Here is a 20,322-nt window from a genome sequence, read left to right as displayed (position 1 = left end):
AAAAGATAAATTAATAAATAAATAAATGAATAATATGGATTCAAATAAAAATAATAAGATAAAAATACAAAAGAGTAAAACAATCACAGTAAAAAAAATATAAGAAAATATAAACTCACATATACGGAAGAGGATTAGGGCCACATGTAAAAAAAAATGGAAGAAAGAAAAAATTATAAAACAGCATGAATTCAGAAAACATCTTTAATCTCAGAATTCTGATTTTTTCTTTAATCTCAGAATTCTGACTTTAATCTCAGAATTCTGACTTTAATCTCAGAATTCAGACTTTAATCTCAGAATTCTGACCTTTTCTCAGAATGCTGACTTTTTCTTTAATCTCAGAATTCATATTTTTTCTTTAATCTCAGAATTCTGACTTTTTCTTTAATCTCAGAAATCTTAAATCTCAGAATTCTGACTTTAATCTCAGAATTCTGACCTTTTCTCAGAATGCTGACTTTTTCTTTAATCTCAGAATTCTGACTTTAATTTTAGAATTAATGCTATTTTATTATCATTTTCTTTCTTTCATTTTTGTTTTTTGTTTTTACACGTAGCCCTAATCCTCTTCCGTAAACACACTTGCAGAACTGTCTCTGCCTTTGTACCACCTACATCTTCTTCTATTTCGTTGGTTTATGCATCAGGTTAACATGGGCAGAGTAGTTATTTTTAGTTTCATTGTAAACAGCCCTGTCAGCTGAGATTGGCACCAGCAACCCTCATGTGGAGGATAAAGTGGTAGAAGATGAGTGAGAGCCAATAATCTGTGCAAAATGTTACCCCATTGGCCAGTTCACATGTCCACCTATCGCTCCCCTGTCTCTGTCCCTCTGTATGTTGCCATAAAGATCTTCATGTCTCCATCTTCAAACAGTAAACTTGTGTGAAAGGTCTTTTTGAAGTTCTCGGTGAAGGTCAGGTCAGACTCCATCCTGACCCTGTTGGCCCAGATCACCGTCGTCCCCGGCTGACAGAAATGCTTCATGGTAGCCAGGAGCTCCTTTAAGAAGTCGTGGTGATAAACCACGTCTGCCGCCAGCACGTAGTCGTACCGGTAGACGGACGCGGGGAAGGTGCGTTCCATTTCGAAGCTCCAGGAAAGAGTCGTCACCTGGGGCAGCTGTCGGCACCGCCCCCTGGTGTTCCTCATGACGTTGGCCCTGAGGTTACTCAACACCTCCGGTAAATCTGTGGCTGTGACTGAGGCTCCTATGAAAACAAGAGAAGGAACGGGAATGGAGTTCGTTCAGAGTGCTTCAGTGAAAATAAAACGATTATATACATATATATATATATATCTATATATGTGTAGATATATATATATTAACATCTATGGATTTGACCCCCATGGTTCTCAAACTGTGGTACATTTACCACCAGTGGTACGTGAGCTCCCTCTGGTGGTACTTGGAGGAAAATACAGAAATACTGTTCAACTGTATATAGCAGGGTATGTGATCGGAGTGCTGAGGAACCTTGACCGGAGTGTGTTAGAAATTAACATATTAACAAAATAATAAATAATAAAAATGACGTCCAATGTATTTTAACGTTTGTGATAATGGTGTTACTTCAAGTGCTCAATATTCCAAGAATCTGCTGGTTTTACCGTGACTTGCACTTTTTATTTAGATGAAGTCAATGACACACACATAATACTATTATTTGTACTTCCATGGTCACATTGCTACGCCGCTTGAGAGGAGAGGCAAACATGTTCTTACGGTATAATAAACTACAGGAGGTGTATATTTTGTTTGATGAACCTTTTGATAAATGAGCGGGGGCCATATTTAGCTTAGTTTAGTTTAAGATTCCAGGAAGATTCTACTTTTCCTGGAAAATATTTACATTTAATAATGCTTCTTTAAAAAGTACATCAGTAACAAATCATGCAGTACAACCTAATGAATCGTGGACACGATACACGAGCAAATCATTTATATAAATACAGTCGTCACCTAAGAGACTGGCCACGATGGCTACCAGTCCTGTTCCTGATCCCAGTTCCAGAACCTCCTTCCCCTGCAGGTTCACCATCTCCCTGTTATTCTCCAGGAAGGAGCACAGAGCCAACGCCTGAGTGGAAGTGGAGTAAAAAAGAATCATTTATTATCACATTATTTGAAAACAATCAGAGTTCACTATAATGCTTTTACAAAGGTAAAGTGTAGACATAAACAAAGAAATACAGCCAATCATTAAAGCACCTGAATTCAATCCTTTTGTCCATATAGTGTACATGACATGAGGTGAGACGATAAGATAAATGCGGTTTGTAGCACAAGAAACACTCACCGCTGGCCACATGACGGCTCCAAAGGAGTCTAGGGCTTCATAAATGACAATGTCATGTCCTACGTAGTTGTAGATGTCTTTACCGAGGCTGCAGATGACGCTGGGATACCACACTGGAGCTCGTGTTTGTGTTTGTCCTGTCCATGAACACAAAACGGCAAATCAGTACTATGTCATGTGCACAATGTGATTGTGAGTGGTTCTGTGATAGACTGGTGAGGTTGACTCACCTGTAACGTCTTCGGCGCCGGCTGTGGAGCTGCTGCAGTTTGAATCACAGGCCCCGTCACCCTCTTTCTCTCCATCACACTCGTCTTTTTCTTCCTCATCATCTCCCAGAGTGACATTTCCCTGTTGACCAATAAACAGACTAGAGTGTGTCTAGTGCTAGCACATATAAGGTTACTTTTGCACAAATCCGTTGCAAACCTTTGACAATAAAAAAGCAAATACATGGATAACACACTAAACTGAACCAGTCTGTATTGCTAGGTAGAAACAGGTCTTACAGGCTAACCAAAACCCCTCTTCTGAAGCTAACTCCACCCAAATCTTGATTTAAAAACAAGAGTGAGGCAGAGGGGATATACATTGGTTCACACCTGGTAATTGATCATATTTATATTCATGTGAGCCCCTACTGTGGCTATGATGCTAGTCATGCTAACTGGCCGGCTAGCTAGTCGAAGAGTTGAATGAGCATATGATGTTCGTTTTTTAATCTCAATAACAGACATGTCAGAAGTCCTTAATCCAGTGGTTCTGTAGTGCCATTGTAGAGCTACAATGCTAATGCTACGCAACACACACGCTAACCTTTAACACAGCTAAGACATCACATTTTTGGTGATTATGCACCACATACAGGCCTGGCACGTTTACGACGGTGTTTAGTGACATTTAAAGGTGTTTTAGGGGGTCAAACAAAGCCATGTTCTTCAAACATCTTCTTTTAAGAACAAAAAAGAAAAATATTGCATCTGGAAAGTTCTGTTTTTTGTGTGTGGATAAAGCCAAAAGCTAATTACAGCTTAGGTGAAGTCGAACACCTTGTGCTAACTGCTAAATCCATCTAACAGGGGTATGTGTATGAGAGATCAGCCAAAGATGTGCACTATGTATATGTAAAGTATATCAAGTGCTAGTTAGGCATGATGGGGTGTCCAAGACTAAAATTGTCATTAAAATACTTGGTATCAACCAGCGTAAGAGGACACTCATCTGATATATTAATATGATGCTCCAGATTCCAAAACCATTGCTATACTCACGTCCAAAGTTTCTTTCGGGATGGTTTCTTGTCCCACAAAACGATAATCCTCTTCGTCTGCTTTGTTGAACAGAGGCGGAGGCCAGGTCACCTGGAGGTCTAATTCCTTGATTTGTGAATCATCTGATAAACATCAGCGTCAGACATTCAACATTTGTGGCGTTTACATTAAAAAAGAAAATAAACCTTGAGTTGGTCGTCTTACATTTTCCCTCATCTCCATCTCCTCCTTCTTCCTCCTCCTCCTCCTCCTCCTTTGTTTTGGGTCTCATGTAATTTATTTCCTCCACAAAATATGTGTAAGTATTCATGTGGAAAGCTCTGTTCAGTAAATCAGTTGCACATGAAAAACAGAGAAGAAATTTCAGTTTAAATGTGCTCTCTACAAAAGTAAAGTAAGTAAAATACTTATGCCCAACTTGCAACTTCCGACCTACCTGCTGCCGCTTCTGCTTTCCGGTGTAAAAAGCGTGGATATGTGGAGTGAAAATACTGTATCTGTGGACTGCGGACTGCAAGGTTATACCCTCAGCATCCTGTTGGACACACCCATCTTCATCACAAGGACACCGGGGGTATTTTTAGATGTGGGCCCAAAGAGAAATCAACACGAGCAGGTTTCCAGAACGGAGCGCACGTAGATTCACAGACACACAAAAACAACAACAACAAAGATAGTTTGGAGAGGGAGACAGACGGGATTGCCACATTACGGCTGCAGATCCGTGCTCCTGGACCTCTCTGTTGCTGCTGCTCTGGAAGCTTCCACGGTCTGTAATGTCAAACTAAAAAAATAAACCTGCATGATCGTAAGATGAATTGTAAAACAGCAGCTTTCTAGCTTTAACCACAAAATAATTTTTTTAAATGATGACTGGACGTCAAGTTCAGATCATGTTTCATTGGGAATACGTTAGACTTGCATGGGCGCCCACAAATAGTGACATGGGGGGGGGATAAGCACCGCCGAGAACCAGGCCAAAACATGACTTGTGTTTGATTTGAAAGCATCCTGGCCATTGAATGAAAAGGTCGTGAACTTTCTATGTCAGCTGCAATTGGATTTGTCTTTTGTCAACAAATCCTACATTTGTCTTCTACACCCTGTACAGGTTGCCAGTCCATCACAGGGCCACATAGAGACAAACAATTAATTAAGAGTGTCCAATTTGCCTAATCCCCAAATCTGTATATTTTTGGGCTGTGAGAGGAATCCCAAGAACACACACACACACACACACACACGGGGAGAACATGCAAACTCCATGCAGAGAGGCCCGTGTTCCAAACGGGTTGCCAACTCAGGTCTTCTTGCAGCAAATCATCAAAACCTATTTTTAAAAATGTGCTCTGGAACTTGTCCTGCATTAGCCTTGATTACTTCACTCGACATGGTAACAGGATCAGCCTGGCATGCAGGACAGTATCAAACCACCGGGAAAAGCAGGGGCCTCCCTCCCATAATATGCACCTCGGTTAGACCTCCATCAATTTTGAGCATGAAGTTTAAGTTTCAGGTATCGCCTCCGTCCAGGACCCTTTGACGCGATAATAGGGATCGGGCAGAAGCACAGTAGTGCAGCTGTGTTGTTGATGTGGTGCAGCCCTATTTGGAGAAAATACAGTATGATCTGTTTTCTTCATAAGAGGCAACACCTGAACTCTGCCTCTCACTGAAGGGATGCTTGTTCCATTTCCAGCTGGAGCGTATTTGTATGAGCGGACAATCATACGCGGCGCTTCACTGCCAGCATCCGCAGAATCTTAAATCCGACTCTTTGTGCTTCTTCTCTTTCAGCAGCCGAACAACACGCATCACCACATGAGGATGAGAAATAAGAGGATAGAAAATGAGCCTGACAATGTCGGGAGGACTTGGAATCACAACTAAGAGATCAGATTTATCAGGTCACACAGTAATAAAAGCAGGTGGTTCCTAACGACTCCATCCACAAAAAAATGGTGACATGGTGGTGTTCATGTTACTGAAGCAGCACAAACTGCCCAATATGGACGTGATCTTTAATTTGACCTCCGTAATCGTGTTTTGCTGGTGATCTTATTCAAGCAAGCCTCAAACTCAACCGTCCACCAGTTTTGGGGGCTTTTGTTTATGTGCCTTACGGATGTTTTTTGGTTATCAAAGAGTTTGCAGTCATGTCAGTTTCACTTTAAAGTTTGTGTTGTTTTTATTGTTGATGAAGTAAAGACGAAAATAAAAAAAATCAACTAACCAGCCGATATGATTGGGAGCAAGGTACATCATCATCATCAACTCTAAAGTTCCGTTTACCCGTTGAATGCAAAGCTAGTTGGGTCAAAATAGAACATAACATACAGTAAATCAGTTTCCTGAGATGTGTAAACATGGTCGACAAGCTATCTATCTAGCTAGCTAGCTGGCTGGCCAGTTAGCCAACTGGCATTACCATCTCTTGTAACCCCTACCTCAAACATTAGCCCTTAACTTTAACCTTTACCCCTCAACTTAACCATTACCATGAGATTTTAATTTAGTAGGCTGTAGACTTTTGGTTTTCTGGCTGAAGCTAACCAAGAAGTAGCAATTTGATATTGAATAGCCATCTATTCAATAGTTGCTCAGGTCAGTTTGAGTGGAATCTATGGGAAAATGACCACACTCGCTGGTATTAATTGCCGTTTCAGTTCTCCAACAGAGCATGTTGTCAGTTTTGTGCAATTTATCATCCAACCAGAGTCTCTGAACTTCCTGATGTGAAACCTCAACCCCACCCCAAGTCGAGATTCTGGAAGCTTAAAAGCGGTAGTTCATATTTTTATGGGCGATGTCATGACTTGCATGTTTGCCACATGGTCACACACATTTATATTTTAAGATACAGATTTAGCTGTACTTAAATGATCAGCTGTCAGTCATGCTAGTAGGCTAACAGTCCAGTTGTTAATGTTCCCCTGATGACTAACTCAAGATAAATAAACAGCAGCGATGGCTCCAACTTTGGAGAATATTACTTATGGGATAGAGGTAAAGTTATTCTTAAGACATTCTAGACTTAAGAAGGCATAGATTTTGTGAGGTAAGTCATACTTTGCCTACCTGACATAACATAATTCATGCAAAAAGTCTCAGAGTAGAAAGGTATTGGGACATTTGGACAAGATTCATTAAAAATACTCAACAACTACACTCTTCCAATAAGGACAGTTAATAAATCAGATGGCAGTCACATACATTGTATTGTCAGTCTGTGTTCAGACTTTAGGCAGCAGTCTCTCTGTGGTCTGTGGTCCTCTTGTCCCTCCTCCAGGCTCTGTACAGTTTGATACTGAGGCTGGGAAGGTCATACAGCTCCTCCAGGTGGAAACGCTGCTGGAAGCGATCCACAAAGTTGTTCTCTGGGTCCAGGCGGAAACGCATGGCCCAGAAAATGTGTGTGTTTTCCTGGCACAGGTAGTCAAAGGTATCCATCAGCTCGTCCAGGTACGGGTGTGCGTACACCACGTCGGCTGCCAGGATGTAGTCGAAACAATGTGTGGTGCGAGGAAAACGCTTCGGCACCTCCGCACCCCAAATCAGCTCAGTGACCTGGAGGTGATTTTAAGTTGATTTATATCAACTTATTTTTTCATGCATACAGTATGAAAAGTCAAAGAAAAACGTACCACTGGGATGTACTTGCATCGACCCTTGGTATTGCGCACAACGTTGTACCGGAGGTTCCCCAAGACATCTGGTAGGTCAGTGGAGGTCACCTTAGCACCTGAGGAGAAAACATTAAAGATAATTACATACCAACACCTGAAACTGAACTATTAAGTCAAAGGGAGTGAAAATCAGAGCAGGTTTCGTACCCAACAAGCTTGATACAATGGTGACAAGTCCAGTCCCAGCACCCAGTTCAATCACATTTTTGTCTGTCAGGTTGTATTTATCTCGGTTGGTCTCCAAGAAATGGCACAGCACCATTGCCTGTTGGGAGACACGTCATTTATTGTCACTGGCTGAAAGTGAGAGGGACACACAGAAGGTGAGTAACACCATTAAAATGTCTGGACGCACCGAAGGCCAGAGTACGGCTCCGTAGAGGTCTGTGGACTCTTTGATGCGGATCTCCAGATCAGAAAACATGTAGCCCTCCCAGGCCTCCGGGCCGATGACAGACGGGTGGAAATTCCGAGCCATTATTGTTTGAGCCAACTCTGCTTCCAAAAGAAGAGACAGACGTCATGTGTTATGAAGTGACATGATATCAGGCGTTACAGATTTGGCTGTAGGAAGTTTGGGAGACACTGATGTAAGTAAAAACCTAGTCTAAATCCAACATTTACAAAGTTTAATAATGTAAATACAATAATTTCTCTCCCGTCTAGTGCTAAAATACAATTTTGTAATATTCAGTTCCGCTTCACCTCTCACCAGTTAGAACGGACTTCATCTCATCACCCTCTTCTACTCTTTATTTGGCTTTTTCCACATGTGAGAATTGATTTTCTAAAAATGTAGTTTTATTAGTGTGCCAGAACTTGCTTTGAGAACAGAACTGTCATCCATATGTGAGCCACCAGCTTGCAGCCTTAAATCCTTAGGTTGGGCCCTTCCTCATTGCTCCAAAGTCAAGGATTACTGTTTTTTGCAATTCCCACTTAGACTATTATATCTATATCGGTACGTGGTCGAGGTTGGGATCTTTTGCTGTAGAAAAACCCACTTCTATAGAGAAATAAGAGATTCCTGATGTAGCAGAAATCCTACTGTGACAGTGCTCAAAACAAAACAACACAAAACATTCTCACAATTTTCATCAAACAAACTTCAAACCCGTCGTTTTCCATTAGCCTACTCCACAGTACCGTGAGGGAAAAAAACGTGTAGAGTCGAGTTGAGCCATGCTAAGCCATGCTAGAGCCTTACAACGAAAAGCACCATAAATGGGCATAGGCTTCAAATAATGCAGGTCCCATATGATTTCAGAATCACGGGTGGGGCCATGGACAATCCTGCTTAGGGCCCATATTCTCAGCCTGAATGTAGCCCTTACGGGGCTCACATGGACACGCTGGCTGTGATCTGGCAGGAAAAAGGGCTGTCGAGACATCACACACTGTCTTCTGATTGAATGCAAATGAAATCGAAGGCACAGTGTGTAAAATTTAGCAACATTTCTTAGTGAAGTTGCCCGTACCTCACGCTTCCCTTCCAAGCATGTCGCACACATTGGACCTTTGACATACTGCAGCCTTGAACCAAGCAGATGATTTATCATTGTTTTCCTATCCTATCACATTACATGGTAACATTCATTTCCCCTGCTCTATAAATGGATCACATGTTCAGGCCCATGGTGCCTCCTCTGATTCTGTGAAACCTCATGCTCCTGGGTCAGACTTCAGCTATGCATCACTGTGTCCATCCTGGCTGCTCAGATACTATGACACACAGCTTCAGTTATACATGGCACTGGGTTAAAGGAAAGGTCAGGGGAGCCCCCATGCAGGAGGACCTCACAGGCGATCAGTTTAATAGGTTTATAGGTCTATAAATATCTCTGTTATACTGGTCGTTAACAAGCAGAGAGACAGTTGTTCACAGGGGATCAATATTTCAACACACACTTCTTGCAAACTAGTTAATCAATGTCATGAAATCAACATAGAGAAAACAAATTCTAACCTTCTTGTTCACGCTTAGATTCCTCCACAGCCTTGGACTGTTGAGCGTCCATGTCCGAAGACGTCCAAGCACGGGGGCAGGGACACCCAAAGCAGAAAAACCTAACCCGACAGCCGTCCCGGCTTTGTAGCTGATGCAGATGATGTTCTCTGGATCCAGATCGGAGTCTGGATCTCCGGCAGGAGATCTTTGCCGTCACCTTCTATGGTTTTAAGTTGCACACAGAGGCCGGGTTTCTTAGCATTTCTCGCACTCCATGGCTGCGCTTAAACCCACTCACTCATGCTGAAAATGTGACTGACAGCAACACCTGCTGCAGCCAGGCTGCTGAACCGGAGACTGGGAGCAAGAAAGGAGGAGGAGAAAGAGGAGGAGGAAGTTAAAACAAAATAAAATAAATAAATAAATAGAAGTTCAAGAAAAAGTTGATACTCACTCTCCAGCCACTTGCTGATAAAATGTCAGGTATGGTCTACAGCTTCACCCGTCACCCGTCTCTTCTGGTTCGTACCTTTATTTCACTAGGAAGCCACACGTGTAACCTTTCACTTTTTAAACCTTATTTAAAAGCTCTCTAACCAAAGAGAGACAAGAAAATCACGTTCTCTTTCAAATTAAATATAATAAATTAATATATAAATATAATATTTTCGTTATATAACACGGCCAATAACACTAAACAATCCTGCCTAAACCAGGTTTAACAGATACGGACAATTATCATGACCTCGTCTCCGCCCGACCCTGCGCTGCTGCTGTATACACATAAACGCTCCCTCAGTCGGGTTTGATAGTCTTGCTTTACAGAGCCTGCTTTCACGTGAAGGACGCAGCAAAAAAGAAAAGTTACATCTTCAGGTAGACAACAAAAACAAAATCACCAAAAATTACAAAATGCAGCTTTAATATTACAAAAGTTTTTAGACAATCGATTTTCTTTTCAATTCATTTTCTTCCCCCTTCCTCTTCCTCTTCCTCGTCCCCTCCCTCTATGTTGTGTAGTTTTTGCTTTGCGGCCTCGAATGTTGCCGTCGAACACCGATCGCGCTGTAACTTTCGCAGCTTCATCATCGCCATCGCTGTCCTCATCAGAGCTGCTGCTGCTGCTGCTCCTGACCTTCTGAGGTCGAGTCTTGTTAGACTGTGGGACAGAGTTTACCGACACAGACTCCTCTCTGATGCTGCTCACATCACGGAGCGGCGTCAGTGGAGATACAGCGGCCACCTCCGATCCCAGGAACCCTCCTCCTGCTGCAGGTCCCTTCACTTCTTTCTCTGCTCCTCCTCCTCCTCCTCTCTTCGGGGTCCTGCTGGTCGCTTTCCCACTGGGGGATTTGACGGGGGAACACGTTTCCTCCTCGCTGTCCTCATCGCCTCCGTCCCTCTCCTTTCGCTTCATGCAGGTGACGGCTCGGCGTAGTCGCTGGCTGCGAATCGCCTGCTTCTCCTGTTGCTCCATGCGGAAGAACGAGTCGATCCGCAACTGGGTCTGAACCCAAACAAACGAGAGTCGTTAAAATAAAGCGCTAGAATATGAAGAAGAGACCACATTGTGAAGTTCTCCTTGAGAGAAATGGTGTTCAACAGTGGTTCTCTAACGTTTTATACGAAGTACCGCCTGAGAAAGTACAGATCTCTCTCAGTAACACCATTATATATATTATAAACACATACCCTGGTATATACAGTAGAACAGTATTTCTGATTTTCCTCCAGAGGAAGCTCACGTACCACAGTTTGAGAACCGTGCGTGCATATGGGTTGAAATGTTTTACCTGCGTGGTGTTGAGCTGCTTGATCACAGGCTGCAGAGTCTCCTCCGTCTTTCGACTGCTCCAACCAAAACGGCTCAGACAGAACGTGGGAAAACACCAGTTCAGGAAAAGGAATTCAGACATTTATGAACAAACACGCGCAGGTAAAAAAAACTCTCACACACACACACAAGAGCTAAAGGATATTCCTTGATCGTGTCGAGCTGTGGGCGTCCCCAGCAGAAGGAGCTGTCTGACTGATCCACCACAGGCTGCAGGTAAGCCTGAGCCACAGCTGGGTTGGGGAAACCCGGGTGAATTTTTAGGTCCCGCAATTTCTTCTTCACCTTCGTGTCCCGAGGATCGGCCACCAGGCGCTTTTTGTCCTGCACCTCTGACCACCATGAGCTGGAGGTGAAAAGAGTCAACCAACAGACGGAGAGATGAGGGATTCAGGTTGGCAACTCCTTACTTGATAAGTATATTTGCACGTTTTGAGTTCAATTTCCAATTTATTCGTCCCCAAGTGCGGCGATTTGCATCGCAGACGTGAAAGAACGACAAGACCAGAGACATGACAAACACACACGCATGAAGAAAGCAGCTAAATAACAATAAAAATAGCCTTTAGAATGACTTCATTTACCTACATTTTTCAAAAGCTTTCAAGAGCCTTCAACATCAACGTTTTACATCATTATTCTCATTTTCATTCAAAAAAAGACACATTTAAAAGGATTAATGTGTGATATTTTTATAATAATTAATCTAGAATGATATTTTGACACACATTTTGGCTTGAACAAATATTACATATCCCGCGATTTGAAAAAAATTTGCAGAACGCTGTATTGCGATTTCGATAAGATTTCGATTAATTGTTCAGTTTGCTTTGACACCTTCGCACTTTAGTCAAACAAACCAAACCTTTTGAACAGCGTATTCGCCTCCTCGCTGCATCAAGAATTACTGAAGGAGAAGACGAGACAAACAATGAACAAGAAAACTTGCTCATCTGTTAATGAGTTACAACTTCTGTTTGCGGAACAAAACATGGAGCTGCACCAAGATAGAAGGAGCTGGTGTGAATGCAGCCTCAGAATGGATGGGGAAAAATGGAGACCTACCCACATTCACTTCCTCATTTGTTCTCGTAAAGTCCCAAAAAACGACCAGTTCTATGCCAATTACGTCACAAAACTGTTGCTCATGTTTGTGTTAGGCCTTTGCAAATGAATCAAACAACACACCTCAGCTGCATCAGCGGCTCCAAACCCGATCCTGGGAACTCGTTGAGTATTTCCATGCCAGTCACATATCCGACCCCCGGCACGCCCTCTGTGTAGTCACTTCCAAGCAGGTAAGCCAGGTTTATGAGCTTATTCCTGTCCAGCCCTGAGAGAGAGGGACAGTGAGAGAAATATAGATAACAGACGGGGTTCAGTCTCGGGGGGACGGAGGAGAGTGCACTCTGCGGCCTCCGTGCTGACAGGAATATCACTCAGCACCAACATTAACACCTGCACCTGATATGTCCACTATTACATTATAAGATTCCTGTTGTGATGTTTTCTTAACACTATTTCAACGCCTCACTCTGCCAAAACAACAGGGGCTCGAAAAGTGAAATGATGTCACATGGAGCAGCTCTGCTGTTCATGGGACCGACACTGGTAGATCGAGCTCTGCACTGACCACATCACAGAGAAGTTGACGAGAATGAATAGATGTGACTGGCAGTGGTGGACGAGTGTCCAAAAGACACAATTAGAGTGATTAAAGGTCCAGTGTGTAACATTTTTATTGTGTTTATTGGGCGAAATGTAAAATACTACCCTGAAAGTATTTCTGTACGGTGTGTAATCACTTTAAATGAAACTCCTTTGGTTTTCAAAGCCTTAGAATAATCCTTTTATATGGACTTTAGGCAAGGGCCTTGCTTAAAGTCCATCTTGCGTTGCAGTCGGTAACTTTTAATGATTTTTTTTAATATATACATTATTCTGCCTCAGTTTGGTCTTTGTGAATGGTAAGATGTAACACTAGTAAAATGTTGATTCCTTTATCTGAAAAACAGACTGTCAAGCAAAACTATCAGCCCTGATGCCACCAAGGGAGCGTCTGTGTGCATGTAGCGGTAGAGCCGTTGCACGCGGGCACAAGAAGCTTTTGTCCTGTCAAACTGCTAAACGACATTTCATGGGAGTTCCTCCATGTTTGCAGCAGTCGTGCTTTACTTGTGCAACGTTGCTGTAGCCTCCATCTATCACTTCCTGTGTGCAGACACCGCTATAGTAAGAAACACAGAGAAGGGTCGGGTGGAGCTGATAGACCTTTCGTATTCGTATTGTGTGAACTCAATATTTGTTTTCGATTTAAAAGTTACACAATCGTTGGGAGACATGTGAGACGGCGAGCACTGACCCAGTTGGTTCTGCAGGTCACTGTACTGGTAGTGTTCCACGTATTTGCTCTGGCTGAAGAAGTTCTTGTACACGTGGCGTCCACCAAACAGCCAAACGTCGGAGTCGTCGGTGATCGTCCCGTGAGTCTGGTCGGCCCGGTCCAGCGCCGCGCACTGAGCCTCGGCCTCAGTCGGAGCCACGAGGAACGGCACGCCGAACAACCGCAGCAGCTCCTGGTTTCAAACGGCAAACAGTCACGTGTAAAAAAAAAAAGAAAAAAAAGATCTGCATCGTGGTTTTCACAAAATAACGTGAACTGCAAAATTACCAAGCGCAATAAGCCAAACTAAAAGACACGGCAATAATTTGATTTATTTATTTGGAGACAAAACGTGTGTCTAAACAGCATTGTGATGAAATGCTGCGCTATAATAATTAAAAGCCAAAATATGTTGTTAAATCAGATATTTTGGATTTTTTTTTCTTAAGGAAAATTACAGTTCTGATGCAAAAACAGGTATTGCCACTGCAGCATCTGTCAGAATAATTGTAATATGAAAAAATGCCTCGCTGCCTCCTCTGACAAGCGTCAGGGATCAAGTCCCTGTCTCGAAATTCCCTCGCTATTAGCGGATTATCACAGCTGGGGGATAGATGAAGGTGAGGTGCTTTAAAGGTTTAATATCAGTGGTGATTTTGTGCCGACAGCAATGAGACGTATTCAGTGTAAGAGTGCGAGTGACTTCACGCACACACACACACTGATGCACAGACTTATAAACACACAGAGCGACAGTAAACATGGTGATGCAACAGTGGCTCTGGGAATGTTTGGCAGAGGCACCAATAAGAAACTGAACCCCCAATTAGTTCCACCTGCTCTGGATTGTCAGATCTTAAGACGGTGACAGAGTCTGAGGTCATGTTTTACTCAACTTGAAACTGCAAACTTGTTAACATTAGCTTCCATATCATAAGTCTGACTTACATTACAAAAATAACTATGCCTAATGCATTGGTACTGGATTAACTAACAGGACACACGTCTTTGTCACAGACTTCAAAACTTCTCATATTATTATTATTATTATTATTATTGTTGTTAAGTTTTTGTTTATGTGTCACCTGGCTCTCCAGGTACATCTGTCCAGTGACGGTGTTCGCCATCCTCTCCTGCTGCTGCATCTGCTCCGTCAGGCTGTTCTGCTCCAACTGTAGAGAGTTCTCCAGAGCCTCCAGCTCCTCCTGCACCACAGTTCACAGACAGACAGACAGACAGACAGATGACTGTTTTCTGTTTTAACCTTGTGAAGAACATTAAGGTGCATTACTTTGCATTGAAAGTGCTACATGGATATTGTTGAAGGATTTCAGGTGAACTTACTCTTTAAAATATTACTAAATTTGTTTATTTTTGTTGTTTTGTAAAAAGGGGCAGAGAAGATGAGGGGACTTTTGTGTAATTTGTGTGTTTGCATTTGCTTTGTTTAAGGAATTAAATAAAATAGATACTAAAAAGCAGAAACTAAATCACTTTAATTCTCAGAAAATTTAGCAAATATTTTCCAGTGTGAAAACAATTGTGATTAATGGTCGACACAGTGTTCCAAACCCTGTGACAACATCTTCTAGCATTAACGATCGAAAACAACAATGACTGATCACTAACCATGTCCATGTGATCCCATTCATTAAAAGCTGGAGTCGAGCTGGACTCCGCCTCTGTTGCCTCCTTCTTCGGATCTTCCTCTTCGTCCTCTTCTTCCACAGCAGCGGGAGCTTCGCTCAATTGTTCCTCTGCTTCTTCTCCTTCACTCTTCTCCGTCTCCTCTTTGTCGACCCGAGCGGGAGAAACTACTTCCTCTGCATTTTTCACAAGCGATTCGTCCGCGTCCTCCTCTTCAATCATTTCTTCGTCAGAGACCTCGATGAAGCTCTCTAAAAGACACACTGACAGTCATCAACACTCGGTCTCTTCCTGCACCAAAGTCCATAGAGGAAACCAATGATTTTACATCTTGGCACACAGGAGTCGTTTATCCACTGCTGCCTCCATCAGTCACTTCAAATGTGTTATTTTGTGACTTTGATATTTGAAATCCTTCATTCAAGATTTACCCAACAGACACAAACTTACCAAATGAGGCGGTAGTAAACCAGCAGCTCCTGTATTTCTGTGAGCTAAAAACGCTGAATTTTCCTATGGACTTGAGAATAAGTGGTCTACAAAAGATGTCTATTGTTCAAAGAAAGCAACAAACATAGTCTTAAGCTATTATAGACTTAAGCAGGCATAGTTTTTATTTAGTGAGACTTTTGTTAAAGGGCTAAAATAACATGTGGAGTAGCACAGCACTTTTTTAACATCAACTTTGTTGGTAAATGGTAAAGAGAGTCTGATTTGTGTGAGTCTTACCTTCTGAAATGCTTCCCTCGCCATCATCTGACTTCACATCACCTCCATCCTTCTCTACCAAAGCTTCAGGCGACACGTTGCGCCTCTGCTCTGACAGAACAGGGTGGATTTCAGTCTGTGCACTGACAGATTTTCCACACTCGTGCACAGGAACATGGATGGATGACGTGTTTTGACTGGAAGCAGCAGGGGCGGCAGCATCTTGGGGTACAATCAAACTAATCTCTCCATGTTTGACGTGTCCGTGCTCTGATTCTCCTTGTATTTCTGTCCGGTTTCCACTTTCACTTGCTGTCCTTGCGTCTTCTGTCAGATCTTCACTCCTTGACTGCATCTCTGTCCCTTGAGGTTGTTGCAGCACCGCGAGGTGAAGAGCTTTGTTTCTCTGCCAAATCACTTCTTCCATCTCGTCCTCAGAACTGACTAACAGAATATCTTTCTCGTGCAGACTTGGGCCTGCTGACTTCCCCTGAGAACCTGGTTCCTTCGGTTTTTCAGTTTCTTCCTCCGAGCTGCTGATGACCACAGGGCGGTGAACATTCGAGTTCGTTTTGGTGGACGAGTCGGTGGTTCTGATTCTACGTTGGGTGACAGAGTCCTCCTCGTCCTCGTCCTCAGCCAGAGCATTTTGGATCGCCAGCAGAGTACGTGGAGACACGCTACCATCCATCTTGTCCTTGTCCACCGTCCCCTGATCGGAACTCATTGCAGCTTGGATTGCCTTCAGTGTACGAGGCGAGGGTGGCAACGCATCGCCCTCAGGTGATTTTGAGCGCTTGGCATCTTTTGAGAAAGGACTCAACATCTCTTCCTCTCCGCTGCACACAGGACGCCACAGAGGTTCGGGTTTGTCTGCTGCTTTTTTCCTGCAGCCCGACAGTGAGCTACCAGACCAGGGAGCAGCGGCCGGTTGACTCTCAGGGAGGGCAGGTTTAGTCTTTGTGGAGCCTGAGTAGAAACAAACATAGTGTTCAATATATCAGCATAAGCTATTAAAACCAGGCTTGAAGCCGTCTCACCTTTGATAAGAATATAGTGAGAATTGTCTTCTGAGACAAGCCGACGGGACTCTACATTGTGATCCTGTCCGTTCTCCTGGAGCTGTGGAGCGCTGCCCGCGCTCTGCTCGTTCATCTCTTTCTCCACGGTCATCAGACGCTGGTTCAGCTGGTTCCTCTGCAGCAGGCCGGCCAGCTGGTACTGGGAGAAGTCTCCCGAAGCCTGGCAGGAAGACAAGTAGAAGGAGTCCGTGTTTGCAGGAGTCGATCGCTGAGCAGGAGTCAGTCTGAGTTTAAAAGAAGGAGTTTCACCTCTGGGGGTGGGTTGTACATGACTCGGCGTCTTTTGGAAAACTCTTTCATGTCTTTGAGGATCTCGTGTTTCATTTCAGGGGGCAGGCAGGAAAACTCCTCCGAGTTGATATCCACGGAGTCGGGGTTTCCGTGCCGTTCACCCTGAAACACAGCAGTGCAATCATTTAAAAAAATAAAGTTAACCAACATTGAAACATAGTGTTTATGTGAGTCATGAGAGGATTCAAATTACTGCTATTAAAAGGGACAGTTCAGGTGTGGCCGTGTGAGGCAATGACACATAATTAACATGAACATGGGTATCAGCATTAAACTTAATTTAAATTTACACCTTCTTATGTCTACAATATCTTAAAGCTGTATCCTCTGCTTTATCTCACATTAGGCAGCCTTTTCTGGATAGAAACTTGCTCACTCTCCTGCACCAAAGTCCATAGAGAATATCAGCGTTTCTAGCTCACAGGGACACAGGAGCTGCTGGTGTAACGCTGCCTTTTTTTGGCAATTTTGTTTAACTTAAATAAAAATGAAGGACTTCAAAACCTCAACCTGACTTAATAACACGTTGGAACTAACCGATGGAAGCAGCAGTGGATCAACAATTCCTGTGTGCCATGATTTAAAATCAGCAATTTTATCAATGTCCTTTGGTGCGGGAGAGTGACAGGTTTACAAACTTTCAGTCTTCCTGTTGGAAATTACAGTCAAATGCAAGAAAACACAGTGAATATATTCTGAAGATATTGTTAAACAAAGCAGATATACAATTTATTTGGTAAACCTTTTGCTTAGTGACTAAAATTCATTTTCCCTTCTGTCTCCACTGGTCCCTGGTTTTTGGAAGTGACACATTAAAACGCTGTATCCTTGAACATAAAAGATGTGTTATTAATGTGGGTGCTACACACTTTGCTGCTCCTACTGGTGATATTCTTTACCTGATACATGTGATAAGTGTCCTGTTCCTCCCACTCTCTCCTCTCCTCGTCTTCTGAACTGAAGGAGAAGGAAATGACATAAAATGATACAAATGCCTGTGTTACCAGTGAAATAACACTAAATTGAAGCCATTTGAAGGGCAGAGTTCATACATGTTTTGCAGTAAAAATGCAGATATTATGAGTGAATTGCTTCATCGACAATAACTAGAGACGCGTCACCTTTCCTCGGCCTCCGATCTGCTCTCGTCCTTCTCCTCCACAGGTGGCAGAGCAGGCAGGACATACATGTCGTCCACCTCATTTCTCTTCACGGTGGAGAGGCTTGGTAGAGGATCCTGACTGTGACAAAACGCCAGGATTACGACAAATCTTATTGGGAATAAATCTGCCTCCTGTGTAAAGTCTGTAAAGTCTATTTACACCACTGTATTTTAACGTTGTTGATAATGGTCTTATACTTCAAGAGCTCAGTATTTTCTCAGGTAGTACTTGGTATACAGTAAAAGGTTTGAGAACCACTGCTCTAGAGCATTGTTTTGACTAAATTTAACTACTTTATCCACACCATGTCAAAGAGAGAACATTGTGCCTGTCCCTCACCTGCGATCTCCAAGTGCAGCTTTGATAGCTTGTCTCTTCAGGAATGTCTTCAGGAGTTTCTCGTTGGTCTGTTTGGACTCCTGGCTCATTTCCTCCTTCCTCTGCCTCCTCAGAGCCTGCAGGACAGTCAGCCACAGTCACGCCAAAGGTAAGGGAAAAGAATGACAGGAAATGTTTTGATGAGTTGTTTAGAAGTCACTGGTGCGGGACGACGTGGAGATGATTCACCAGCGGAAACCTACCAGAGTCTGCTTCTTCAGCAGTGGCGCGTCTCCGTCAAACACAAACACGGGTCGGATGCGGAAGAAGAGCAGCTTACAGACGCGGTGGAAGAGGGTGAGGAGGTGGGCATTCTGGACACTGTTGCCTTCCCGGTCCCTCACCCCCTTCACAGCCTGATTCAGCCAGATACTGATGTCTGGAAGTGTCTGGTTAAGGTTAACGCTGTGGTTTAACAGAAGCTGCATCAGTGTATCTGACAGAGAAAATAGTATACATTTTACATGACTGTATTTTATGTTTCCTCTCTTTGTAAATATAAATGTTTTGTTTGTAATTTGCTGAACTTGTTTCTTTTTTTTTAATGAAACCATTTAATACTGAGAAATGATTCACAAATTATCTTTTTTAAATAAGAATAATGTGTATACTAAGTAGTAAATACCGGAAAGAGGTAATCAAGACACTTAACTTCGACAAATAATCTTTCGGGTGGAAAAAAACAAAGTTGTAGTGCACTAGTCTACATTTAATTCAAGCTGCAACTAATATTTATGTAACTAAATGCATAAACAACTATTATACTTGATTTAATTTAATCAAATAAAAGTCTGCTCCCTTGAGACTAAAACACTGAAAACTAAGTATTTTATGTCTGCATATTATTGGTGAAATCTGATGAAACTAGTTCATTACTAGTGAATAATAATCCAACTATTAATCAGCCCCGACAAACAAATTAAACTTCTTCTATTATAAATAAAAATGTGCAATCATTTATATGTAGCAATCTATTTTGACTTGAGACATGTAATTAATTAATAAATATCTCTATTAAAAATGTTTTTCTTTTTTTTGTAATTGTTCAAGCAGCTTCCATGTTTTTTATTCGAGTGACAAACAGGTGAGGATGAGTGAGAAGAAGGATACCGACAGCGAGGATTTTTCCCTCCAGTGTCTCCGGGTTGACGGGTTTGCCTGTGCTCTCCAGCAGCCTCCACAGTCCGTGGACTCCCATCACTAACTGTCACTAAAGTTAACCCGAACTAAGTTACTTATTTTACAAAGTGGAACGATAATGTATTGATCGAAAACACCGCGTTGGTGGTGGTGGCGGCAGCGGCTTCCACTGAGAGCTAAATAGCAACAACATTATTGTTTTGAAACAGCAAATGCGTCCGTCCGTCCGTCCGTCGTCCCTGGAACAAATGTTTTATAACACTCAAAGGTTCCGGCCTCGTCTTCTACTTCTTCTTTCTCTGGTTGAGTTTTAATTCGTGACAACACTATTACTGCCACCTACTGGACTGGAGTGTGGTTGAACACATTTGGAGCTGACGGCCAAAATATCCTACTACTACTTATGGAATACCCTCTAAGGTAAAAAACAACAACCAAGTAACATTAACTCAACACTGGCTCCTACGTATATATAATATACATCATT

General features: G+C 42.7%; 3 protein-coding genes across 5 annotated transcripts; all 3 read right to left on the bottom strand.

Moving 5' to 3' along the window:
* Positions 1-526: 526 nt before the first annotated feature.
* Positions 527-4,235, bottom strand: LOC122772529 (protein-lysine methyltransferase METTL21C-like). 2 transcript variants are annotated; one of them, XM_044030674.1, is made up of 7 exons: positions 4,012-4,235; positions 3,780-3,895; positions 3,576-3,697; positions 2,535-2,655; positions 2,305-2,441; positions 1,968-2,085; positions 527-1,215 (listed from the first exon to the last, which is right to left on the bottom strand). In XM_044030674.1, the coding sequence occupies exons 2-7, from the start codon at positions 3,883-3,885 to the stop codon at positions 812-814; spliced, it is 1,008 nt and encodes a 335-aa protein (XP_043886609.1). In that variant the 5' UTR covers positions 3,886-3,895; positions 4,012-4,235; the 3' UTR covers positions 527-811. The 2 variants fall into 2 exon arrangements, with proteins under 2 accessions (XP_043886609.1, XP_043886610.1); XM_044030675.1 differs by having other exon boundaries at positions 3,576-3,673.
* A 1,527-nt stretch (positions 4,236-5,762) lies between these two features.
* LOC122772184 (protein-lysine methyltransferase METTL21E-like) lies at positions 5,763-10,075 on the bottom strand. 2 transcript variants are annotated; one of them, XM_044029936.1, is made up of 6 exons: positions 9,664-10,075; positions 9,228-9,566; positions 7,617-7,759; positions 7,409-7,526; positions 7,220-7,317; positions 5,763-7,142 (listed from the first exon to the last, which is right to left on the bottom strand). In XM_044029936.1, the coding sequence occupies exons 2-6, from the start codon at positions 9,277-9,279 to the stop codon at positions 6,816-6,818; spliced, it is 738 nt and encodes a 245-aa protein (XP_043885871.1). In that variant the 5' UTR covers positions 9,280-9,566; positions 9,664-10,075; the 3' UTR covers positions 5,763-6,815. The 2 variants fall into 2 exon arrangements, with proteins under 2 accessions (XP_043885871.1, XP_043885872.1); XM_044029937.1 differs by having other exon boundaries at positions 7,617-7,756.
* A 39-nt stretch (positions 10,076-10,114) lies between these two features.
* On the bottom strand, positions 10,115-20,093 carry ercc5 (excision repair cross-complementation group 5). The gene is made up of 15 exons (XM_044029935.1): positions 19,806-20,093; positions 18,899-19,074; positions 18,657-18,772; positions 18,276-18,395; positions 18,054-18,111; positions 17,113-17,256; positions 16,822-17,023; positions 15,803-16,750; positions 15,056-15,324; positions 14,512-14,631; positions 13,406-13,619; positions 12,232-12,376; positions 11,189-11,389; positions 11,003-11,087; positions 10,115-10,716 (listed from the first exon to the last, which is right to left on the bottom strand). Exons 1-15 carry the CDS (start codon positions 19,891-19,893, stop codon positions 10,168-10,170), a joined length of 3,435 nt encoding a protein of 1,144 aa, XP_043885870.1. The 5' UTR covers positions 19,894-20,093; the 3' UTR covers positions 10,115-10,167.
* Positions 20,094-20,322: the final 229 nt, after the last annotated feature.

This window comes from Solea senegalensis, linkage group LG7 (genome assembly GCF_019176455.1).
Source record: "Solea senegalensis isolate Sse05_10M linkage group LG7, IFAPA_SoseM_1, whole genome shotgun sequence".
NCBI lineage: Eukaryota > Metazoa > Chordata > Actinopteri > Pleuronectiformes > Soleidae > Solea > Solea senegalensis.
The sequence above is the reverse complement of the archived record's forward strand: the minus strand, read 5'-3'. Positions and strand labels throughout refer to the sequence as shown.